This window comes from Typopeltis vanoorti, chromosome 3, assembly GCF_054136105.1.
Source record: "Typopeltis vanoorti isolate ZY-2024b chromosome 3, IOZ_Tvanoo_1.0, whole genome shotgun sequence".
NCBI lineage: Eukaryota > Metazoa > Arthropoda > Arachnida > Uropygi > Thelyphonidae > Typopeltis > Typopeltis vanoorti.
This window is the reverse complement of record NC_143551.1, coordinates 123,626,381-123,651,960: the sequence shown is the minus strand read 5'-3', so window position 1 is coordinate 123,651,960 and position 25,580 is coordinate 123,626,381. Positions and strand designations below refer to the sequence as shown.

At 36.1% G+C, this 25,580-nt stretch overlaps 2 protein-coding genes and 1 non-coding gene across 8 annotated transcripts in view; 1 reads left to right on the top strand and 2 right to left on the bottom strand.

Moving 5' to 3' along the window:
* The window catches only part of LOC150108537 (uncharacterized), a 284,792-nt gene extending 279,789 nt beyond the window's left edge, over positions 1 to 5,003 (top strand). For 3 of the 4 annotated variants that reach the window (XM_090415967.1, XM_090415968.1, XM_090415966.1), the window contains one exon: positions 4,446 to 5,003. In XM_090415967.1, coding sequence (XP_090272093.1) covers positions 4,446 to 4,460 — 15 coding nt within the window. In that variant the 3' untranslated portion in view covers positions 4,461 to 5,003. Of the gene's footprint in view, positions 1 to 3,749; positions 4,113 to 4,445 lie in introns of those variants that run through there. The other variant, XM_090415970.1, reaches the window with a different exon arrangement.
* Positions 5,004 to 16,226: 11,223 nt separating this feature from the next.
* On the bottom strand, positions 16,227 to 16,518 carry LOC150108536 (signal recognition particle RNA). Its single transcript, XR_016548166.1, has one exon.
* Positions 16,519 to 19,095: 2,577 nt separating this feature from the next.
* The window catches only part of LOC150108535 (serine/threonine-protein kinase NIM1-like), a 123,944-nt gene continuing 117,459 nt past the window's right edge, over positions 19,096 to 25,580 (bottom strand). For all 3 annotated transcript variants that reach the window (XM_090415964.1, XM_090415965.1, XM_090415963.1), the window contains exon 5: positions 19,096 to 19,940. In XM_090415964.1, the coding sequence (XP_090272090.1) occupies positions 19,230 to 19,940 (711 nt within the window). In that variant the 3' untranslated portion in view covers positions 19,096 to 19,229. The remainder of the gene's footprint in view (positions 19,941 to 25,580) is intronic.

Here is a 25,580-nt window from a genome sequence, read left to right as displayed (position 1 = left end):
GACAGGTATCAGAGAGTTGTGTATGGTAGGGCAATATCGAGGAGGCAAAAGGTTACGGGTGGGGTCCCACAGGGCTCAGTGCTGGGACCTATATTGTTTAACCTTTATATCAATGACATTGTCAGTGGATTGCTGGGTGGATATTCAGTTGTTTGCTGATGAATTGAGGCTGGGGGGGAGGGTTGTTGGTAATGCAGATGTGGTAGTCCTGAGACTTTTGGATTGTTGAGAGTTGGTTGCAGGGTTGACACCGGGGAGTTCTTTCACTTGGTTGAACAGCAGGAAGGAGTGATGACAAAGGGCCATCCCTTGTCATTACTCCTAAGAGGTTACGAGAGGAAACTGTGAGCAAGAGGGTAAGGAGTGGTTTCTTTGCATGGAGGGTGGTTGAACTGTGGAATGCATTTCCTGATAGTGGTGAAAGTGAGAACGGTCAATGAATTTAAGGAGTGGTATGATAGACTTTATGTTTCCTAGGAAGGACCTCCCACGATGAGTCTTTTGACTCCTTGGAGGCCTAAATAATAATAATCATAAAAATGGGATGATATTCCATCTGTCCCTATTGACAAATTCTTATCCAGGTTATGCAACAGCTATTCAACCTCATTTTCATGAACCTCTAACTCTTCATTCAATGTAGCAGTAGCATTGTGCACCATGCTACATACATCTGGTTGATATATCTTAGTAAAGAGAACGCTCATTAATTAAACAATCTCATTAGCTTCTGACACTAGAGTACTATATGCATTCAATAAAGTTATTCTTCCACGTTCATTTTTTCTTTTTCTTGCAGCATAATGATAAAATTCTTTTGGATTTCCTTTAGCTTGCGTATTTAATTTCTTTTCATACTCTGATTTAGCTTTCTGCACAATACTCATTACTTTTCTGGCCTGAGCTTTATATACTTCATAATTTCTCTCACTCTTATTCTCACAATATTTTTTCCATATCATCTTCTTCTTGTGGATCTGTTGCTTAATAAAGTTGTGCATCCATTTCACTCCCAACCCATTTATTCTTCGAACACTAGGGATACCTTCAGATACAACCTCATTTAAACACTTTTTTAAATATCTCCATGCATTGCTGACATTTTTTTCCATTTCAATAACTGATACCATAGGACCAAAGATAGTATTAACCTGAGTTGATGATAATTTCCAGCTTTGTAATTCAGCACCTTCACACCATATACTCTCAAAACTATTATGCCATTTTCTTCCAGATCCTCTGCTCTGAGAGAACACAACTCAACACTTATCACAAGCAATACTCCACCACCACATTTGCTATACTCTTATATTTCTTATATATGCTATACTCTTATATTTCTATTCCTGTCAGTATATCATCTTCTATCATCCATGCTTCACTGATCCCAATCTTTGGACCTGCTGAGGTTATCAGTGTCCTAATTCATCTCCTTTATTCCTAATGCTCCTGATATTTATATAAAGACACATCAATGAATTGTCAGTATTTCTATACCTATTATTATTTTTTCCATGTGACTCTGCATGACACCATATTTTCCAACATCTCCCAAGTGTCTGTCTCCACAAGAAGCCAGCTCTGCTTCCATCCAATCTGACAACTCTAGTTTTCCTGCACTAATACTCTCACTTGACCCAAGAACATTCTCTCCCTCATTCAAATGCACTTCATTTATTGCATATAGCTGTCTTCTATCCTCTGATATAGCTATCTTCTGTCCTCTGATACACTCCAAGCATCCACATAATTCAAGTCTCTCTCTCTATTGACCCACCATGCCATTTATTATTATTATTATTATTATTAGATAATAATAATAATACCACACCTCCAGGGAGTCCAAAAACTCATCGAGGGAGAGTGTGCCAACAGCATTGAACGATTGATCTCCTTCCAACTACTAACTGCGCTCAAACTTGCTTAACTGTTTGTTGAGCCATTGGTAGCAGAGACTCAACCAATTGACCAATCTTTGCTGGCCAGATCATTATCGATGCTCTTCTTCTCTTCTCTGTTTAGTAATCTAATTAGCTAAATAAATGTAGTTAGTTAATTATTAGCTTTAGATGTTTTTCCACCAACATCAACATGAGTGATAATGAACGTCCAAGCATCCATACCAGATTAGTGTTCTGCCTTTGGTTGATGACAGTAATCATACTGTGCTGAACTGGGAATTGCTTAAGTATATGGATGCTTGATTCAGAAAAGGTTATATGCCATACTAAAAAGCAGGAAATTATGACCAACTGTGGAGAATAGTAGGGTCAATCAAATGTATATCAGTTGCTAGATGAGTAGGATATTGGCAGTACATGGGAAGTATTAACAAAATACATCAATAGTGAAATATTGAAATGTGTCCCTAAAGTTTGAATACATAGGATAGGAATGGATGCACAGTCTTATTAAACAAAACATTCTTGAGAAAAAGATGATCTGGAAAGAATATACATCAATAGTGAAATATTGAAATGTGTCCCTAAAGTTTGAATACATAGGATAGGAATGGATGCACAGTCTTATTAAACAAAACATTCTTGAGAAAAAGATGATCTGGAAAGAATACCATGTGAATGCCAGTTATGAAAATTATAAGGTACATACCATAGGAGTTACAAGTATTGTATAGAAAGCTGAGAGTAAATATGAAAAGAAACAGACTCTCAAAAGAATTCTGTCATTATACCATATAGCAGAGATTGCAAGTAAAAGAAAGAACAAATGTTAAAGAATAATTCTACTGAATGAAGACAGTATGCATATTGTAGTGTTATTGAGATTTTTCAACTAATGAGTGCACATTTTTTGCTAAAAATTATCAACCTGGTGTATGCAACATGTAGTTCAGTGCTACCTCTGCACTGGAAGAAGAAACTCAGGTGTATGAGAAGATACTAGAGCTTTTTGCATAAACTGAATAAGGGATTGATTGAATATCATCATAGATGCTAAAAGAGTCTTCAGTTGAACTGGCTGTTGCTTTGACGACTATGTAATTTGAGTCTCGGCACAGAGAAGATTCCACAGGAGTGAAAAGAAAATATTATAATCTTATTACAGAAGGGTGGTGCAAAGAGTGATGCGTCTAAAATTGACGTGTCAGTATCTCTGGAGTGGTGGTGGAAATTTTGAAAAGTTGGTAAGCGATCACATACAGAAATGGACTGTCAAAGAATCTATACTTTCCAATGAACAGCATGGGTCTACTATTTTTTTTTTTTACTAATTTTACATGGGTAACTTACATTTTATAATAATGTGAACAGTTGAGTTAGACAAGGAAAATGCAGATACCATGATACTTATTAGAAGGAAGCATTGGAAGGTTTTTGCATGAGTTAGAGGATATTGGATTGGATTATAAATTACTAGTTTGGATAAGAGGATGGCTCAATTGCAGATATCAAAAAAATGGTATGGAGGGAATGTGAGTCTAGAAGATTTAAGGTGAGTAGTGGTGTACTCCAGGGATCATTTCTTGGTTCATTGTTATTCAATCTTTACATTATTAATATTGGGAAGAATCTAACATATGACACAGCTATTTGTTTATGGTGCGAAGATAGGCAGTGTAATTGGGAATGCAATTAATTATTAAGATGGTGAATACAAAGTCTGGTAGGATGGTAAATATAAAGTCTTCTATAAATTAAAAATCAGTTTATGTAAAAATTATGGAACCTCAATTGAACTATTTGCAGCATCTCTAAGTATATGTATTTTATTTATTTATTTTTTTTCAGGTATAGAGTACATCATGATTGGTATAAGTTGAGATTGCACTAAAATCCTCTGTTACTAGCTTTGGAATCAACTGATTCATCATATCATTTATACATGACAAATGCCAATTCACTGAACATGATTGATTATGGACTTGCATATATTAGATATTTGCAATAATAAAACTATGGTGCTTCACTTTATGTTTGATTTTACACCAAATCTCAGAGAAGAATACTGTTTTCATTATTTTGATAACCAATAACTGAATAAAATATGAATGTGTATTCATATTTTATTCAGGAATGATTGAATAATCATATCCCAAAAAAACTGTTCTTACAAAGAAATCTTTTTATGTTGTTAATTACACTGTTTTTATTTCTTAATTCCATAAAAAATTCAGATTTTTATAATTTATTAATAATTTATAAATTTAAGTGAAATAATTTTATACAATATTAATAATTTAAGTATCTTGTCAGTACTTAACTATAATGAAATATAGTGCAATGATGAAATATACTTAAACATTTTGTTTAAAATCTTTCAACAACAACAAAAAAAAGTGATTTTAATATATCTTTCAAAGTAAAACATGCTCAATGCTATTAAGTATTTTTCAGAAACATCTGAAAAAGTACTTAATTCTTGTACTGTACTAGTGAATATTTATATCTTGACATTAGTGTCCACTAATGCTTGGTTATTTTCAGCTCCTGCTGAAATAGTTTGGTTCCATGGTGGCACTAGTTTCATTGGAGCAGCTTGACTATCCTATTGATAATAAAAAAAAATGATATTTTAGAGCAATAGTATTCAAATCTTATCCAGATGTGAAGCCTTTTTCAAATTGTAATCTTCCCTGGAGCTATAATATTTTTTTTAAAAAAATATTTTGTATATAATATTGTATGCACTACAAATCAAACACCAGCAGAGCTCATATCTTCCTGGCAAAGCATGCTATGGAGAGACAGTAACATAGAGCACAGATTGAAAAGGCACTGTTTTTAGAAAAGTGTACAAAAGTTAATTTGTATTAATGGATTTTTCAATATATGAAACCTACTTTGTATTTTACACATTTTGTACGTTGTGTATACATTTTGCTGTAAAACGTTGTTAAACTTCAAGAGATAAATTAGATTTCCTGTTAGTATCTCTGCTGTATTTCATATATGGCAATTTTTTACAGAATGTATTTTCATAGAATTAAAACAGTCATTATGTATATATGCAGAGAGTTTTTAGAATAAACAGTTATTTTTATAGCACAATTTCTCAATAAACTTTTTTGAAAAAAAAAAAGTTTCATTTTTTTACAGTACTATCTAAGAAAAGTAATTATTTAAAAATAAATCTCAATTTATATACAATGCATGCACAAATTTGATTTCATGTCTTCAACCAAGATCAATAAAGGAGAACATATAACATGAGTGAACATAACTTTTCTTTTTCTTTCTTTCTTTCATTCAATAAGTTTTATATATACAGGGTGTTCGGGATAAATTTGACAGTTTCGTAAGGAAAAAGAAAATCTTCTTTGTATCTATTAAATTTAATGAATTGACAAAAAAACATTACAGGCAGAGTTAATTACAATACTATCAACAAGATTTACTCAAAATAACCACCATTAGCATCGATCACAGCTTCAATTCTGCTTCGGAACCTCGAACAAGCTGATGCTACAGTCTCCCTGGGAAGGGCCGCAAAAACTGTTTTAATTTTATCCATTAACTGGGCTTTTGTATTACTGGAAGTGCGATTGGTGTCTTTTTCAACTGCGCCCCATACAAAATAATCCATGGGGTTAAGGTCTGGGGAGTTTGGAGGCCAAACATTTGGACTGGTGAAGTCGTAGAAATTTTCAGACAACCATTTTTGACTTTTCCCAGAGGTGTGGCAAGGGGCCGAATCCTGCTGCCATACATACGGCCTACCATTGGCTACCCTTGTTATCCAGGGCTTGACTACAGTTAGCAACTCCACGAACAAAGCCCGAATTCCAATGCCAGGGTTCTTCAACACCTGTTCCTGCAGATTTGCGAGGAATTCTGCTGTACGAACGCAATCAGATCGTCTGCTAGGGATCTTTCTTCTTGCTACATCCTCGTAGTCACCATTGCAAGTCTCTAGTTCATGCCTGATTGTTTTTACTGTATTCAGGGAGCATTGGGCAGCAGTCGTAATATCCTTATTTTGATGGCGGGCACGAATCATCATGATACAAGTTATTCTCTTCCATGATTCAGGTGGGTTCCAGCTATCCATCCTTTCTGACATCTTGTATATGAATGAAGAAGGGTCCAAACTTTTAAATGAAGAGAAGTGTGTGTTAATACATGTAACTTACGGAAAAATATAATTAATTATAAATATGTCAAATTTATCCCGAACACCCTGTATATATATATATGAAGATTGATTTACTCGGTCGTTGTACATTTTTATAAAGGTTTAAGGTGATTAAAATATATTTATAAAAATATATATAAAAAATATAATATATTTATAAATATATATATATATATATATGTGTGTGTGTGTGTGTGTGTGTAGAAAGTTTTTTACTTTGGGTATAATATATGTTAAAGATGCCAAGCTATTTTGAACCTGGTTTTACTCCATTTCCCAAGTAAGCAAATTGACAAATAAGTCAAGTTGGCACCTGCACGTAGTGCAAGTCTAGGTGACTCGCAAAGTAGTGCAACTCATGGTAAAGGTGGAATAAGCTCTGATCACTATTCTTAATATTTACCCTTAATGCAAAGTCAAAGCACCTTATGGTAACTTGTTTTGGTAAAATACTTATATGCTCTGTATTACTTAAACTTGGTATTTCTAAGCCTGACTCCCACTGATGAGACCTCAATAAAGGTTGAAACCGGTCTGGGTAGTGGCCCCTTGCCTTTAATGCATAGCATCATACATCTCCTCAAGGCGATGGGCTTTGGGTTAATTAAGGGTAAATATTAAGAATAGTGATCAGAGCTTATTCCACCTTTATCACGAGTTGCCTAGACTTGCACTACTTTGCGGGTCACTTAGACTTGCACTACGTGCAGGCACAAACTTGACTTATTTGTCTGTTTGCTTACTTGGGAAATGGAGTAAAACCAGGTTTAAAATAGCTTGGCATCTTTAACATATATATATATATATATATATCAAATTCATGCAGAATTCCAGTTTTGAGTTAATCTGAAATTAGGTTGGGATTTCATTCCAGAACACCATGAAACATTTGTCATAAGCTGAGATCTATCATTGGAATATTACAAAGCATGTCTGAATTAAAATTATTATTATTATTATTATTATTATTATTATTACACCCTCCATGGAGTCAGCACTCATTGTGGGCGGTTCATTCAAATGATCACATATTTATCATACTGAATCTCGAAATCCTCAACACTCTCTGCATTAACAACATATTCTGGTAATGTGTTCCATTTACCCACAATTCTCCATTAAAAAAAATCTATTCCTTACACCCCTCTTCACCAAACTCTTACATAAGTTCCAGGGACGGCCTCTAGTATTTCCCCTCTCACCTTCTACTCTTTTTATAATCCCGTCTGGATTAATCCAGTAAAATCCTCTCACTAACTTAAACATCTCTATCATAGCACTTCTTTTCCTACTATTCACCAAACTCTGCAGTCCACATTTCTTCAACCTCTCCCTCTCTCCATAGCCAACATTCCCGAGTTCTGATATTGTCTAAGTCACTTGTCTCTGGACCCTCTCCAATGTTTCCACATCACAATGAAAACCAGGTGAAATATGAGCACAATAGTCCAAGTGAAGTTCTGACTAGTGCTTTATACAATGGCATAACCATTTCCTTATCCATACATGTTAGGGTACTTCTTATCTTAGTGGCACTATGATATGCAGTCTTTGCAAAACATGCCTTTTGCATTTCAGTCTATTATCAACCATCAATACCAAATCTTGAATCTCATCCACTTCCTGCAGTACAGTACAGTATCATCAATATAGTACATAGCTTTATATTTCTAAACTCCAAAATTCAACACCATGCAGTTATTAATATTAAAACTATAACCCCACTCAATTAAGAAGACAAAAATATGTCTTTGGAGTGGGAGACAACAGAGGAAGTTAGTTTGGAAATTTGATGGTCTAGCACAGCACAATCAGATGGTCTAAGAATCTGAATATACTGCATTTATTATACACATTTTTATATAAACAGTCAGTGGACAACATATCAGTCATACTAGAAAAACCAGTCATGCAGTAGAAAGTGAATATATAGAAAATAAGATGAAACAGAAAGAGAGAGAGAGAGGAATCATTAATTGATCTCTTTGCTTTTAAGAAACAGAATTTTAGGTTTTTTTAAGATGGCTAAGATCAGATTTTGGATTTTTACAGTTAATAGTTATTTACAATCCAAATTATTATTCTTATTAACACCAGACATCCATGGATCAAAGACTCATCACAGGTTGTAAATACTGTAACAGACAAAGCCCATCAAACCGTACTTGAAACTTGTTCAATGTATCTACATTCACTACAGTGTCAGGCAATGCATTACACACAACAACCACTCTCCATACAAAGAGCCTGCTCCTTATGCCTCTGCTCACACCCTCTTTATACAGTTTCCAGGTATGTCCCCTTGTTCTTTTCCCTTCTGCCATTCAAATTTCTTCACATTAACCTATTAAGAACCTTTTGCCTTCTTAAATGTCTCAATCATATCACCTCTCTTCCTCCTATTTAAAGACTTTGCAAACTGCATTCCCTTAATCTGACCTCATATTACACATCCTAAAGACTAGTTATGACCTTTCAGTCTTCTCTGGAATCTTTCCAATATATCCTCATCACCATGAAAGCCGGGGACCAAATCTGTGCACAACAATCCATAGAGGCCTGATGAAGGTCTTATACAATGGAAGCAGAACATCTTTATTTCTGCATGTTAAAGTCCTCTGCATCATTACCATAATCGGCTTGGGTCCTCTGAAATTCAGATCCTTGTCCATCATCACTCCAAGGTCTCTTATTTCTTAACTTTCTCCATAATTTTCCCACCATCTGTATACTTTGCATCCTATTGTTGCCTACAAAATTTCAGGACCTTACTCTTTGCAACATTGAACTGGAAGTTCCATGCTGTTGCCCACTCATGCAATCTATTGAAATCCTCCTGTAAGGCTACAACATCTGTTTGATTCCTTATTACTCTCTCTCTCTCTAGTTTTGCATCATCTACAAGCAGTTGTATATTACCAGTTAAACCTATCCCAATATCATTAATATACAAATTTAATAACAATGGTCCCATAATATACCTCTGTGGAAAGCCACTAATAATTTTATGAGGGTTGTTTGAAAAGTTTGATAAATTTCCAATAGACGGTAACATAATTCATTCATTTTTATCAGTGGCAGCATGTATCATCTTTTTCATAACCCCTGGCAAAATTTTAGCCACGTGCAACGCAGAGTTCTTGTTTGGCAAACATTTAAAATGACTGTGTTCGCATTTTTCATAAAAATGGAGAAAAACGAGTTTCGTGCAGTGAAAAAACACTTTTATTTGAAGAAGTGGATGGCCACGCAGATCAAAGCCGAGTTAGATGTGGTTCATGAGGACTCTGCACCAGCATTAAAGACTATTTATTTTTGAATAAATTAGTTTAAACGTGGTCATAAATCCATTGAAGATGAAGCATGCTCTGGATGCCCAACTGAGGTCACTATGAAGGAAATGATTGACAAAATCCACGATATCATTATGGAAAACCGCCAAGTGAAAGTGTGTGAGATTGTAGGCATCTCAACTGAGGTGTATAATATCCTGCACGAAAAATTGCACATGAAAAAGCTGTGTCCGTGATGGGTGCCGCAATTGTTGACAGTCAATCAAAAACGCATGCGAAAAGACATTTCAACACAGTGTTTGGCAATGTTTAATCGTAACTCACAGGATTTTTTTGCATTGATTTGGGACTGTAGACGAAAACTGGATCCACCACTACACACAAGTCCAAGCAGCAGTCAAAACAGTGGACAATGCCAGATGAAAGAGCACCGAAAAAAAGCAAAGACCATTTTGTCAGCTGGGAAGGTGATGGCCACTGTTTTTGGGATTCCCAAAGAATTATCATGATCGAGTATTTGGAAAAGGGTAAGACAATAATAGGAGTCTATTACGCATCATTGTTGGACTGTTTAAAAGAAGAACTGAAATAAAAACAACCAAGATTGGCGCACAAAAAAGTGCTCTTTCATCGAGACATTGCACTGTCCCATACATCGGCCATTACAATGGCAAAATTGCACAAATTGAGGTTTGAATTGGTTTCACATCCACTGTATTCACCAGACCTGGCCCCTTGTGACTTCTTCTTCCCAAACTTAAAAATTCTGCTCGGTGGAAAAAAAGTTTCTCCGAACGAGGATGTTGAAGCTGTCAATGACTATTTTGCACAATTTGAAAAATCCTACTTTTTAGATTTTTTCCAATGAAAAAATTGGAAACTCTCTGGGCCAAATGTGTAGATCTCAATGGAGACTATGTTGAGAAATAAAGGTGATTTTTTCCAAACAAATTTGTTTAACTTATTTTTTTAAACAACCCCGTACTCTTCCAGTATACTGCAATTCCACACAATCTGATACCTATCCAAGAGTCATTTGATATCCTACTCACTAATCTATCATCCAATCCCATCTACTTCAGTTTAGTTACCAACTCGTGGTGTGGCAATGTATCAAAAGCCTTTCAAAATCTAATTATATCGCTGTATATGCATCTCCCTTGTTCAATACAATGATCACCTGTTATAATATATAAGTAATTTGACAAAACAAGATTTCCTTTTAATAAACCCATATTGACAATCACAGAGAATTTTGCTGTTAACCCATTTCTATACCATATCTCTCCCCAACCTCTCCAATAACTAAACCACAAGTCCAGATTTACAGATTGGTCTATAATTTGTAGCTTATCACCATCTTTTTTGAAGTGGAACAATTTTATTTCTTTCTACTCTTTTGGGACTTGTACTGTTGCAAGACTCTTGTTAAACAGGTAGGCCAAGGCTGATGCTAACTTGGTGTGCCGCAGGGTTCTGTTCTTGGACCACTGCTGTTTAATCTGTTCATTAACAATATAGGGAAGGATCTAAGTGGAACAGTTCATTTGTTCGCTGATGATGCAAAGTTGAGTAGGGCGATGGTGAATGCAGAAGATGTTAAAATCTTGCAGGATGACTTGGATAAATTGGAGTTCTGGGCTAAGGAGAATGGATGTCAATTTAATGTAACAAAATATAAGGTTATGCATTGTGGGATGAAAAGATTAGCAGCAGTATACCACATTAGTGGAACTGTACTCCAGGAGATTGATGAGGCCAAGGACTTGGGAGTGTTGGTGGATAGGGAGATGAAGTTTAGGGGGGCACATTGCAAAAGTAGCTAAATCAGCTCATCAACTCACTTGGTTGTTGAAAAATACCTTGACGAGCAGAGACTTCCTTCTTGATGGGGAGGAGGTGGAGAGGATCCAGAGGGCAACACACTGACAGCCTATCCTGCTATTGACAGCCTATAGCTTTTCCCCAATAACCTCCTAATATCTGTCTGTACATTCTCCTTATGTCCATCTAAATCTTTGTTCCCACCCACCACTAATTCACTTGCTTGTTTCCTCCTCATATCCAAAGCATGAATTATCTTGTTCATTCTCCCTCTTGGCTAGCAAACCTTATGGACTTTCTGATTAAACAATCCTCTAATAATGGAATCTCCATATACTGCTATTCTCTAGTCATTCATCACCTCTTTTTTCCTTCATTCTATAATTTTGCACTCTCATTTGTTTCCACTAAGTGTCTAATATCACTCTGTATATATATACCTCATTTTATTTTTCATTTTGAACAACTCTTCCTTCAAATCTTGAATTCCGGAAATTTCACTCTCTGTTGTTCCAATAGTCTTGCTAACTCTTGTTTTGCCACCTTTTTTCCCGTTTCTTCATTCCTACTTCCTTTTGCTTCTAAATTGTTTACTTTTGTTTTTTTCATTCTTGCATTCTTTCACTCCCTCAGTTTTACTAGCTTCTGTTACACTTACATTTATGTTATTTAGGCTAAATTTGTCTGTGCAGTTAGCCTAGTGGCTATGCGCTTCACAACCATATGCCTGGGGAAGGAGTGTCCTAGGTTTGATTCCCGTCGATGACGTGAGGAGCTTAAGGATCTTCCTCAGTCATAGCCAAGTTAGCCGGTCTTGGGCGTGAATAGCAGGATTTTTTCCGCCAGTTTATCTGGGGTTTTTCATCTCACAAGCAGGCAAACTGGCTTCGTGAACACACAGGATACAGCCATAGGATATAGTATGGCAAGGAAGGCAAATGGGAAATCACCTTGCTCATAATCTCCAGTATGGTAGCATATAGCTATCACCCGCCCGTCCATATGGCAGAAGGGAATAGATAGATAGAGAGGCTAAATTTCATTCCTTCCATTTGTTTTGGATTTGATGGTAGCTCGTAGTCTGATGAAATATGGCACTATTGCAAATTCATTGATAGGAGCTCAGTCTATCTATCTACAAACATATCTTTCACATTTTGCCACACATATAAATAACTCTGAAAACAAAAGAAAAAACAATTACCCTATTGAATTATGTCAGAATATATAAATGTGATATGCCTATGCCAAGAAATGTTGGAAGCTATTGTCAGCTGAAGAGAGACAAGTGTGATGACAAAGCTGATTGCTTTTCATCACACTTGTCTCTCTTCAGCTGACCCGCAAGATGCTTCACAAATGAGACATCAAGTTTTATGAGATAAATCAGAACTATTACAACATTGCTATGATATAACAGAAAGAAAAATATGGAAATCTTTGGAAATAGCATTAGATCCTAAGCATTTAAATAATAATCAAAGTATTAACTTGTCTGATTACATCCTAGTCTTCATTAATCAAGAACGTTCACAAGAATGCGTAAATATGCAGAACGTTCAGCTTTGTCATCACACTTGTCTCTCTTCAGCTGACAATAGCTTCCAACATTTCTTGGCATAGGCATATCACATTTATATATTCTGACATAATTCAATTAAAAATAACATCAGTCTCTTTTGTATAACTGCATAACAGTTGTTACCTTTGTTAGTCCTTACTGTTTTGTCTACTAGTCTGTTTATTTGCACCTGAAGAAATCCTGTGTAATTGGGTTGAAATGTCATATTACCAAGTAATTAAATGTTATCAACTTACTCTGGTGTTCTGCCTTATAAACTTTAATCAAATATTCATGAACCGGCAAAGTCTACATACTTCTTTAATCCCATTGCACCAGTCTCGTATCTGGTTCAATGGGGAAAAATAAAAATCATAAAAAAAAAATAATAATTCAAGCCAAGAGGTTATTTTTGGAATGACCCATTACTCTCCAGAATGTCAAGCCTCAATAATACATACAACATTCTCCATTTTTATAGGCTGAGGAAGGTGAAAGAATGATGCTAAAAGGATGTGCCGACATCCTTTTAGCATCATTTTCATCTAAAATTCTGCCTGGATGAGAAAGTTGTTGAATCAAGTTCTGAGAGAAGTTATCATCATTTAACCATAATCATACTTCCCTCTTCTTAATAGCATTGAGAATTTTTAGTGAGGATTTAAGCAGAAATAATTTTGTGTCAACTGTTTGTTAAAGCATATTTAATGATAACTTCTTAATAGGAGTTTATAATGACCAGTGGAGAACAGTTTAAATATACGGATATTGAACAAATTACTGAAGTGTAATTCTGAGTCCAAAATATTTCTATCATGATCTGAAAAAAAAAATATTTGATTTTGAAATTATGATGAAAGCCCATTTCCAAAAAATAGTGGAGTATTAAAAATCAGTTGTTTATTAAATTTATATGTATCTCGTCAATGTCAGTTTGATATGATACAAAGCTATGCATTTAGGTTTATGCTCGGTAGCCTTTGTTCTCCTCTATGAAGGTCCACTACATTTAAAAGGGGTGGATATCTTCTACCTTCTAGGAAAGTTAGTGTTGGAATATGGCCAGAGTGGATATTCATGTAACAAAGTAAGATTCGTCCCAGCAAAATGTTCACATTAGTATTCTGCAATGTGGAAAATTCTCTGCCTTTTCCCAGTACATGAAGTTGATCTGAAGCATGAACCATATACATATATCATGAAGTATATATACCTATGCCAGTGAGCCTGGAGTTAAACAGTGATATATCAAGCTGCTCATAAAAAAATAGTGATCATCACTTCTATTGCAGCATACTTCACCTGCTACAGTGGAACATGTCATTGCACTAGCAATTCCAGTGGAGAATTGAGCTCCTATAGAGAGGAATTGCTTAATGGTCACTTTATTGGGGTATTTCGTCTTGGAAAAAAAAAAAGGGTTTTATTGCTAGAGGGTTGTAGAGGGTTCAGAGTTTAGAAATGCAAGAGGAGAGTGTTACAAATACTAAGTTCTCTGGATATGAATAAGGCAATGGGACTGGATAAGGTTTCATTACCTCTTTGAAGAGAATGTACTAAGGAACTAACAGCTCTGTTGACTTGGATTTTCAATGAGAGTCTGGTTATGGGAAAGGTGCTCAAGGAGTGGAAGGACGGTGAAATTGATCAGTCGCATAAAGGAGGTGGTAGAATGGAAGTGGCAGACTATAGGCCAGTTTGTACATCTGTAGTTGTTCCGATTTTAGAGAAATTAGTGAGATTGTATACAGCATTGGGCAGATGAGGAGAATGTTATCTGCAAAGGTCAGCATGGATTTGTTAAGGGGGTGCTCTTGTTTTAATAATCTAATCACCTTTTATAGTTATTAGATTACTAATAACAAGAGTGATTGATGAGGGGAAGACATATATATTGCCTTTTTTTTTTTTTTTTGATTTTACAAAGGCATTTGAGAGGGTGTCATAAGCTGATAATTAAGTTACAGCATATTGGTAAATGGATTGAGGATTGGCTGTCTGATAGGTATCAGAGAGTTGTGTATGAGGGAGCAGTTTCAAGGAGACAGAAGGTTACAAGTGGAGATCCTCAGGGCTCAGTACAAGGACAATGGTGTTTAACCTTTATATTAATGACATTATCAATTAATTGAAGGGCGCTATTCAATTGTGTGCATGATGTGAAGCATATAAGGGTTATCAGTAACAGTGTTGATGTGGTAGCCCCACAGGATGATTTGAATAAGCTGGACAGAGCAAATCAAATAAATGGGGATAACAGTTTAATGCAACTAAGTGTAAGGTCTTGAAATTTGGAATCCATCAATGGGAAGCTGCACACTGTGTTGTAGGAACTGTATTAGAGGAAGTGGACCTTGGGGGTGATAACTGTTACAGACTTGAAGCTCAGGGGTCATATTGCAAAGGTGGTAAAGGTACTCAGAGAATTGCTGCAATACCGAGAAAGCCACTGATCAGCAGATATAGAAGAGTTGTGGTTCCATTGTATAAAGCCATGATCAGACAATATTAATTATTGTTCTCAGATTTGTTTGCCAGGATTTTAAGAGAATACATTAAACTTGGAGATGGTACAAAGGCAGACAGTGCCGTAACGAGGGCGTGGCAAAAGAGGCGCCTGCCACAGGTGCAACTAGGTTTGGGGCACAAAACATAAAAAATGTAAAAAATAAAAATAAATGGATATAAAAGTCTGCTATTTTATATTGTATTTTTAAATTTCTGCAATACGCCACTTTAGACACACAAATTCTGCAACAACTGCAACTCATTTTGATGGGGTTAATAGTAAGTATTTAATGTATTGCATTTAATAAAATTTAACTTGTTACATTTAAATTTTTGTCATTTTTGGGTTAGCGAGCACAAGTTAGACACTTGCCACAGGCCTTCATACCCTCATTACTGTACTGAAGGCAGATAACAAAAATGATATCAGGACTGCATAATATTAGTTATGAGGATAGACTGAGGATGTGCGGACTGCATAGTTTGGTTGATAGAAGAAGGAGAGATGATATGATTGAGATATTAAACTGGGGTTGAAATTGTGGAGTTCTTTCATATGGTAGATCACAAGGAAAGAGCATGGACATTGATTATTGTTCTCAGATTTCGTTGCTAGGATTATTATTATTATTTCATGACATCTCCAAGGTGTCCAAAGACTCATTGAGGGATGGCACCCACTCGACAACTTTCTGTTTCCACCACTTAGTCCACCAACTAAACCGAACCACCACTACCATTATCATCTACATCAATGCCATCTATTGCCACTAGTATTTTTGTCTGTAAATTGTGTGTGTTCTGAAGGCTGATTTATCTGTATGTGGGATGAAAAACCCTAGTTTCTTTCCAGGAGGGAAAAAAACCCTGCTATCTCCATATGAGATTGGCTAACTCACTTTCAGTTGAAAAATTCATATATAAAGATTCCTCTCATCTTGATGAGAATTGAGCTTATGTCTTTTCCAGTCAAAGGGCATGACATACCATCATTCTTCCAATTGCGCTACAGAGGCACTTGAAGCTTTTGTCAGCTGTATTTCCACCCTGGGCTGGTTCGCTTCTCATTAGACAACCTGGTGACTCTGAGCTCACTCGAAAGTACCATATTGATGCCATGCTTAGTGTGGACATCCGATAAACACAGGAACATTGTGAAACAGGACTCTAGTCCTCAAACCATTCACTAGTTCAAGCCTCCAAGCAGCTGGATTAAAGGAAACTGCCACACCTCCCAGCATTTTAAGGGAATACATTAAACTTGGAGAGGGTGCAAAGGCAGATAACAAAAATAATATCAGGACTGTACAATATTAGTTATAAGGATAGATTGACATGCAGACAGTATAGTTTGGTTGACAGAAGAAAGAGAGGCAATATGATTAAGATATTAAACTGAGTGGTAGTTACATGGTTGAAATTGGGAGTTCTTTCATATGTTAGATCAAAAGGAAGGAGCATGGACAAAGGGCCATCCCTGGAAATTATAAATGGAAGTGGTGAGCAAGAGGGTAAGGAGTGGCTTTTTTGCATGGAGGATGGTTGGACTTGTAATGCATTGCCTGATAGGGTGCTGAGCTAAATGATTAGCTAAATGACTCCATGGAGGTCCCGAATAATAATAATAATAATATCCACATTCCTCTCCCTTCTTTGTTCTAGGAACAGTGCTATACTAAGATTACTGTAAGCATATTTTTAAGTCCTTCTCTGCAAAGAATTATACTAACATCTGTCTGTTTGCACAGTCTTAAGTGAAAATATTCTGTTTTTATTGTATTTTAGCATCTAATTTTTCCTGCTATTATTATCTTTGATGTTTTTATTTATTTTCTCTTTACTTTTATCAACTGTATGTGTAAATTGTTTCAACAGATGTATTTCTTGTGATTGTGTCTTTGTTCATTTCACTACTTGTATAAGTGCTCATAGACAATCTATATTATTTTGTCAACAAGCTAGGCATGCATTACAACAATATGCATAAAGCAAAAAAAAAAAAGAAAAAAAAACACTCATCAACAACAACAACAACAACTGTACTAAGATTAAAATTAATATTATTATTATTCAGGCTATTGCAGGGAGTAACCAAGAAGTCATCAACAACAGGCTTCTTCAAGTGCCAACTGGAATGACCTTTCTGGATTCCTATGCCTCTTTTCTTCACCTCATTTTGTTGCCTTTTTATTACTGCTTCCGCTCTCTTCATCCAAGCACTTGCTTCAATCTAATAAATGAAATTATTTTTTGTTGAGATGTGATTCCACTTAAAATCTCCAGTATGCCATAGCAGTAAGCTGAAAATGCAGAATGCACTCAAGTCAAGTTAAAGATTCACTATAAACCTTTCATTATAGCTCATAATAACTGAAAAAAAAAAAATCAAAATAATACCAATTTAAAGCAGCCTTTGTAAGAGCTGAATGCACTAAGTGTGCCTCTGCTCAAATGGCAGTAGAGACCTTTACCTTGCCAAGGTTACTAGGGAAAATTTATATTTCTGCTTCTCTTGTCCTGATGGAATGTGACCAACATTTTCCTAAAAATAAGGCAGACTTCTCAGTATTAGTCTTCTTCTTTGACTCATGTTTCAATGACAAAGGCAAATCTTTCCTTACTATTCCACAATCCACACTCAATATGCCTCCTCTTATCCTTCATCCTAAAGACATCAGGAAAATACTTAATAGCCTGATACTAATAAGTCCTCTGGCCTAGATAGTATTCTTATCCCCATCCCCCTCAGAGCTTGTTCTCCAAAAGTAACACTCCAACCTGTATCACTTTTGCAAGCGCTCCTATTTATCTGACTTCCATCCGATAGCATGGAAACAAGATCTCTCAATCTATCTCCTAGACCTTCTCAAGGTCTAGAATTTACTCACTTCTGGACATCACCAGCATTTCCTTATCTTCTAAGATGATGAATTATTATCCAAAAATTTGTAGATTTTAAAGGAGATTAAAACTGACTGACTATTTTTTTTATTGAAGTCCTGTCTGTTCTGTTCTAAACAACTGACTGGGATGCCACTGAGGTGAGCACATGTATAATAGGAAGTTCCAGGGGTGTATCCCATTGTGATTGTTTATATATTATTATTATTACTCATGATACCTCCAAGGAGTCCGAAGACTGATCGCTGGAGGACACCTACTATACAACTGTCTCCACCACTACATCGAACCTCTACTACCAATCATCTCCATCAACACCATCTACCGCCCACCACAACTAGTATTTTTTGTCTGTAAATTGCATGTGTTCTGAAGAGCCGATTCGTCTGTATGCGGGATGAAAAACCTGAGTTTCCAGGAGAAAAAACCCTGCTACCTCTGTATGAGATCGGCTAACTTACCTTTGATTGAAAAAGTCCACATAAAGATTCCTCCCGTCACGACGAGAATCGAACGTAGGCCTATTCCAATCGAAGGGTGCAGTGTACCGCCGTTCTTCCAATTGCGCATATCAGAGGGGGATATATTCAATGAAGTATTCATTATATGTTTTTCAAAATGTCACAATGTTTGATAAAAATTATATTGTTTTATGAACTATACTTTAGATCCCAATTTGTATTCGGTACTGCAAATAGATGGAAATGCCAACTTTTTTTTTTTTAAACAGATCAGTTTAAAAAAATCAGTTTATTACAAACCTATTTTTAAGAATTTATAACTAAATATTGAATGATCTTAATTGGATAATACCCAATTAAGTTCATCTTTTCATCAGCATAGAATGACATGTTATTCTTAATCATTACAATAAATTTAAATCTGTTTCTTATACTGGATACTATACCAAAACAATTTATAGTAATTCTTTGGCTTCTTTATTTTGCATAATTTTCATTTGAAATGGACTAGCAGAACAGAGGAAAAAATTCATTAATTCTTAGTTACATACATATAAAGCTATAAAACTGTAAAAAAAAAAAAAAAAATTACAATATTACACATGCCTTTGATTTTCTAATACAGTCTTGCTCCACCAGCCCACCCTTTTCCTTCACATGATTTTGTCCTTTTATTGGAATACCAATGTTAATTTGCTGTAACATTTTGTGTGATAAGAGGCGATATATTCCAGTTATTTCATTCCGTGGGCCTGCTTCTTTTGCTGAATGTAGCATGGCATCTGTAATACCAAGCTTATGAAGTTCCTTTTTAACTTCTTTGTCGACCTTACTTATATTTGTTCGCTTGTTGTTAAACCCATTGTGGAACTGTTCACTCTTCAACCATTCTGAATTCTGAATCTTCTCTGCTGTTGGGCGCAACTGTGGATCCAGCTTCAAAATGGCCACAATAAGGGTCCTGCAACTGTCTGAGATATATGATGGGACAGAAAAGTTCCCACTAAGAATCTGCTTTTTTACAGAAGCAACTGTGTGACCTTTAAATGGTAATGTTGCTGTGACAATCAGATAAAGAAGAACACCTAGTGACCACACATCAACACAAAATCCAGAATATTTGTCATCTTTAAATAACTCTGGGGCAGCATATGGGGGAGAACCACAGAAAGTACTTAGAGAATCTTCATATGATTTTAACTGAGTACTAAAACCAAAGTCTCCCACTTTTGTAACTCCTGCCTTGTTAAGGAACACATTTTCAGCCTTCAAATCACGATGAATGATTTTTTGTTGGTGCTAAAAAAAGAAAACAAAATCAATATTCTGATTTATAAATTAACATTTAAACTAATTTATACTGTAAAGCAGGGGTTCTCAACCTTTTCCAGTGGCGTACCACTATATTTAATTCAAGATATTAGATATACCAATAAGGCAATGGCTCACTTACTGCCAGTGGTACGTGTACCATAGGTTGAGAATCCCTGCTGTAAACGATTAAGATTTACTAGAGCCTCAGCATTGGTTATCAAATTAATAATAGTCTGATGTTAATGACTTGTCTTTGCACAATCTATAGAAGTAATTTTTCGATTTAATTTAAACTCCAAATGAATAAACACACAAACAAACAAAAAATAATAATAATAACTGCAGCACACTGTTGTTATTTTTTCACTTTGGTTACAAACAATTTACATAATGGTGACATGAAAATCATTTACTGCATATTGAAAGTTTATTTTTCACTTGGTTAGAGTATAATAAATTTAGTTTAATCCTTTATCCAAGTGTGAGCAAACGAAGTTTGCACCTGAAAGTATCTTCAGGACTGGGGTAAGGTGGTACAACACCAGGGCAACTCGTTGCAAAGGTGGAGCAAGCTACCAACATGCCATTCTCAGTATCTCCTATAATGCAAAACACATCTCCTTGCGGATATGTCTAATGTTATGCAGAGACCTCAATAAAGGTCGAAACTAGTCTGGGTAGTGGCCCTTCCCTTAATGCATAACATTAGACATATCCGCAAGGAGATGTGTTTTGCATTATAGGAGATACCGAGACAGGCGTGTTGGTATCTTGTTCCACCTTTGCAACGAGTTGCCCTGGTGTTGTACCACCTTACCCCAGTCCTGAAGATACTTTCAGGTGCAAACTTTGTTTGCTCACACTTGGATAAAGGATTAAACTAAATTTATTATACTCTAACCAAGTGAAAAATAAACTTTCAACATCTTTCTCTAAATCCAGAGTAATTTATTAAAAAAGGGTGGCACACCATTTGGCAACTCCTATAGGTAGAGATGACCTGCTAATGCTTCTGCCAGGTATCTCAACTTGGGCCTGGCTCCCACTGAAGAGACCTCAATAAAGGTCGAAACTAGCTACTCACTGATGAAGCCTCAAAAAAGGTTGAAACTGGTGGGGGCTATATTATGAGTTCGCTCTCTTAAGGTTTTTGCCTTAAGAGAGCAATTTGAGTCTCCGGGGAAAGTGTTCTCTGGTACGGCCCGCTGAGGGGTTTTGTCGGTGAATGCTTTTCTTTAGAATTTGAGCGGTTCTGCTCGGTGGTGGCATGTGGGTGGAAGGCCATCACTGAGTGGAGCCAACGCTGAGATGGACAGTCTTTCGCCCACGATTGAGTGGCCTAGGGATCGTCCGAATTTTTAGAGACGGCTTTACTTATTCATAAGGTTGAAACTAGTCTGGGTAGTGGCCCTTCCCTTAATGCATAACATTAGACATATCTGCAAGGAGATGTGTTTTGCATTATATAGGAGATACTGAGACAGGAGTGTTGGTAGCTTGCTCCACCTTTGTAACGAGTTGCCCTGGCGTTGTTCCACCTTACCCCAGTCCTGAAGATACTTTCAGGCGCAAACTTTGTTTGCTCACACTTGGATAAAGGATTAAACTAAATTTATTATACATTTACTGCATAGTTTGTAGGGGATTCTTTCAGGTGCAAACTTTGTTTGCTCACACTTGGATAAAGGATTATACTAAATTTATTATACATTTACTGCATAGTTTGTAGGGGATTCCATTGTATAAAACTTTGATCAGACCATATCTGGATTTTTGTGCTTAGATCTGGTCACCAGGATTTGAAGGGGATTAAGTAACCTTGGTGGATAGGGTACAGAGACAGATAACAAAATAATATCAGGACTGTACAATGTTGATTTTTTAGGATAGACTGAAGATATGCAGATTGCAGAGTGAACCATTTAAGCTGTTGAAGGATTAATAGAGATTTTTCACATGATAGAATGAGGGGATGGAATAAGGACAATGAGGTTATCCCTGGAAGTTGCAAAAGGAAGTAGTGAATAAAAGGGTAAGAAATAATTTTTGCATGGAGAATAGTAGGAGCATGGAATGCATTACCTGAGAGGGTGGTGAAAGTGCAAACAGTGGATGAGTTTAAGGAGTGTTATGATTGATTTTCTACTGACTAGACCTCCCATGATGAGTCTTGTGACTCCATGGAAATCAAGAGAAGAAGAAGAACTATAGAACTATTACTTTAATCTGTCATGTAAGCAAGATTCTGCTAAAGATTATTCTAAATAGGATTTCGGCCATAGCTAGGAACAAGCAGGTTTACAGGAAAGGCAAGGTGAGATGTTTTACCTTAGGCTGATCATTGAGAAGTGCAGAAAGTTTGGAATTCTACTGGCAATGCGCTTCACAGACCGCTCCGAAACTTTTCACTGTGCTCATCATGTGAAATTGTGAGCATTATGAAACTAATCTGTTTTCTCAACATATTATCAAGTGGACAGCTAAAATGTACAGTAGGCAAGCAGCCACTGTATGAACTGGTGTTGGATTAACTGATTAGTTTCAGGTGTGCAAGGGAGTTAGGCAACAATGCCTACTTTTTTCCCCTCACCTGTTTATAATGTATGCCGAGGACATTATGCCTGTATCACTGGATGGGCTGTAAACAGAAAACAGGATAGGCAGTATATGGAGAAGCACTTCAATATACTCTGATAATAGTACTCCTCTTTAATTACAGGGAAGAACTAGAATGAATCCTTAATAGAGTTAAATGAGATTAGCTAGAATATAGAACATAGTGGAACTTGACTCAAAACTAGTATAACAATGATTATGGTTCTTGAAGGAAATAAAGACAGAGAAGTTCTTGATAAACAAGTGCATCTTAATGGAGCAATAATTAAGAAAGTCAGCAAATTTGATTACCTGGGATATTATCCAATATCAATGTGAAGAATTGCTCTTCACATGACACCAAAAGATTAGGAATAGCTAGAACAATAGTCCGAGACTTCTCTAAAATCTGACAAGAGAGATCACTCACTACCAGAACAAAGCCAGGAATTTGGGGTGCAGCTAATTTTTCAGTATATACTTATGGAGGTGAAACTTAGATCCTAAAGAAGTCTGATAGGTAAAGGATAGCTGCTTTTTCAATGTGGTGTGGTGTTGCAGAAGACTGTTGAGATCTCATACACTAAAAGGAGAACAAATAGAGGATTCTAGAAAGGATCAATAGAACTTTAAGATTCATTAAGAACACTGACAGAAGAAAACTGAAATACTTTGGATGCATAGAAAGAATGGAAGGAAGATTTTTCAAAACAGTAATAGAAGAGATGGTAAAGTAGTTCCTGGAGAAAGAGGTAGTGGTGGACCTTCAGTTAGATGGAAGCCTCAAGAAAAGCCCAAGAATTCGAGCATCACATCACCAAGGAGTGACAATACATCATCTGTTGTCATCCAATAAAATTATTGATGTGGAAGAAGATGACTTCACTGTCCATATAGTGACAGTGAAGTCATTGGAAATTGGTGAGTGATAAATACAGCAGATGAATATAATGAATGGGGTAAGGAAACTTTAAGCCACAAGAGGTTAAAGTAAAGGAGATTTGATATATCTTTTTAACCTGTCTTGTACTGGGCCAAGATCCAAAGGAATGGAAAGAGGTAGAGCCTCATTAACTAGAAGCAAAACTAGTTAGTTAGGATCAAGATTCAGAAGTGGGTCGATAACAGAAATATACTGTAATTAAAAAATAATACATTGGATTTATGGGTCGTAAAGATTTAATAAACCTATTAGTTTCACCACATATGCTAGCAGCTTCATCTGGGTTGGGATGAACATACAAATATGTAACATGCGTTAAATATGAATCATTACATAATTAAAAAACACCGAATGTGTAGGAACCGTTACACAAGAATACAAGTACAACAAACGTGAAGCATGGATGCTGGCACATGGTCAATCATTGTTCAGCAGGTGCATCCAATAGTTTGCAGAAAAATTAGTCTGTGTTTAGAGATCTAATTAGTGACTTCCAAATGTCATTTCTATGTCTTCAGCATGGAGCTCTTATCCCAGTCGATGTTGTAGTGAGTGGGAGAAATGGATTGCCAGGCCTGAGCTTTCTTCTTTGTTCTTGTTGACGTCTCCAATATGCTCCTTCTGTCTTGTTTCTAAACTTCTCGATATTTGCCCTATTTAATTAAGGCCACAAGAACATGTTACTCCAGAATGTTTGTTGAAAGGGTTGTGGTCCTTGGGCGAGTGTAACAGATTTCGTACCGTCATAATGGGTTTGAAGACCACTCTAATGTCATGAGATTTCAGGAGATTTGCAATTTTTAGCGAAAGTTTGCCAATGGTCAATATAGGTTAGTTAAAGGAAGATCGTGTTTTAGCAGTTCGATTACTTATAATAACAGGGTGATAAATGCATTGGATAAAGGTGATGCTTACACAGTGGTAGGTTCCATGAAAATTTATCGAAAACTGTTCATCGAAAGACAGTTGACCGAATGGCAATTCATTGAAAAAGCAATTCGTCGAATAAACAATTAATCGAACAACAATTTAACGAATGGCAATTCATCGAACGACAGTTTGTCGCATGACAATTCGTTGCAAATTGGTCGAAAAAACAATTCGTCGACAAATTTTCGATGGAATCTTTCATAATTCATCGAAAGATGAATTTTCTTGAAAACTATTGTTTTAAAGTGTTCGGTAGGAATACCTAATATCACCGAAGATGTAGACAACATATATAGGTGGTCATTGAGATGTTATAATTATTATGTTGTTTTTATACAACATTATTCTGTAAGCGTACCTGCTATTTCATTGTGCAGACAGTGATTTATCTCTGGACAAAAAGAGTTCGTTCTACCTATTTTTTTTCACAATAATAGTGATCAGATTGAAATCAAAACTGACATATTTTAATATCGATCTTAACTATAAAAGTTCATTCAATTTCATCGAGTTAGAACGGAATCATTAATATCATTTCAAACCTTTTTTACCAAAATTTTCTAAGAAAAGTGATCCTGTTGGAACTGAAACTGAATCACACAGACTTGTGCGTTTTACAAATTCCGGCGTTTGCGTATTTCACTAAGTCAAAGAGGGTTATTGCAATATAAACTGTTGACACGTTGTCTTTTTGTAGCCGGAATATAGTTGAACTGAAAACAGCAATGGTTCGAAAAATTTTTATAAATCAGAGTAAAGTCCATCTCATATAACTAGTGCGTGTGTGTGTGAGTGCGTGCGGACGCCGCCCACACATAAAGGGCTTCGTTCATACCGACTAATACTACTAATAATAATAATAATAGAGCCTCCTTGGTTCAGTCAGTATAAACGAAGCCCTTAAGTTAGAAATATTCGAGTTCGAATTCTGAATTGCACGAAGGTTTTTTTTATCAGTCCTCTTCAGTAGGTGAGTTATCCAGTCTCATATGGAGAAGACAGGGTTTTACTCCCAAAACTCGGGCGTTTCATCCCGCAAACCGCTGCCCATGAACACGCATATCTACGGCACTTTTAGTGAAGAAGGTAGACAATGAGAATCCATCTTGTTCTCTAATTATTCCAGTGGAGGCTCGTAGCTTGAAATCGTGAGGGGT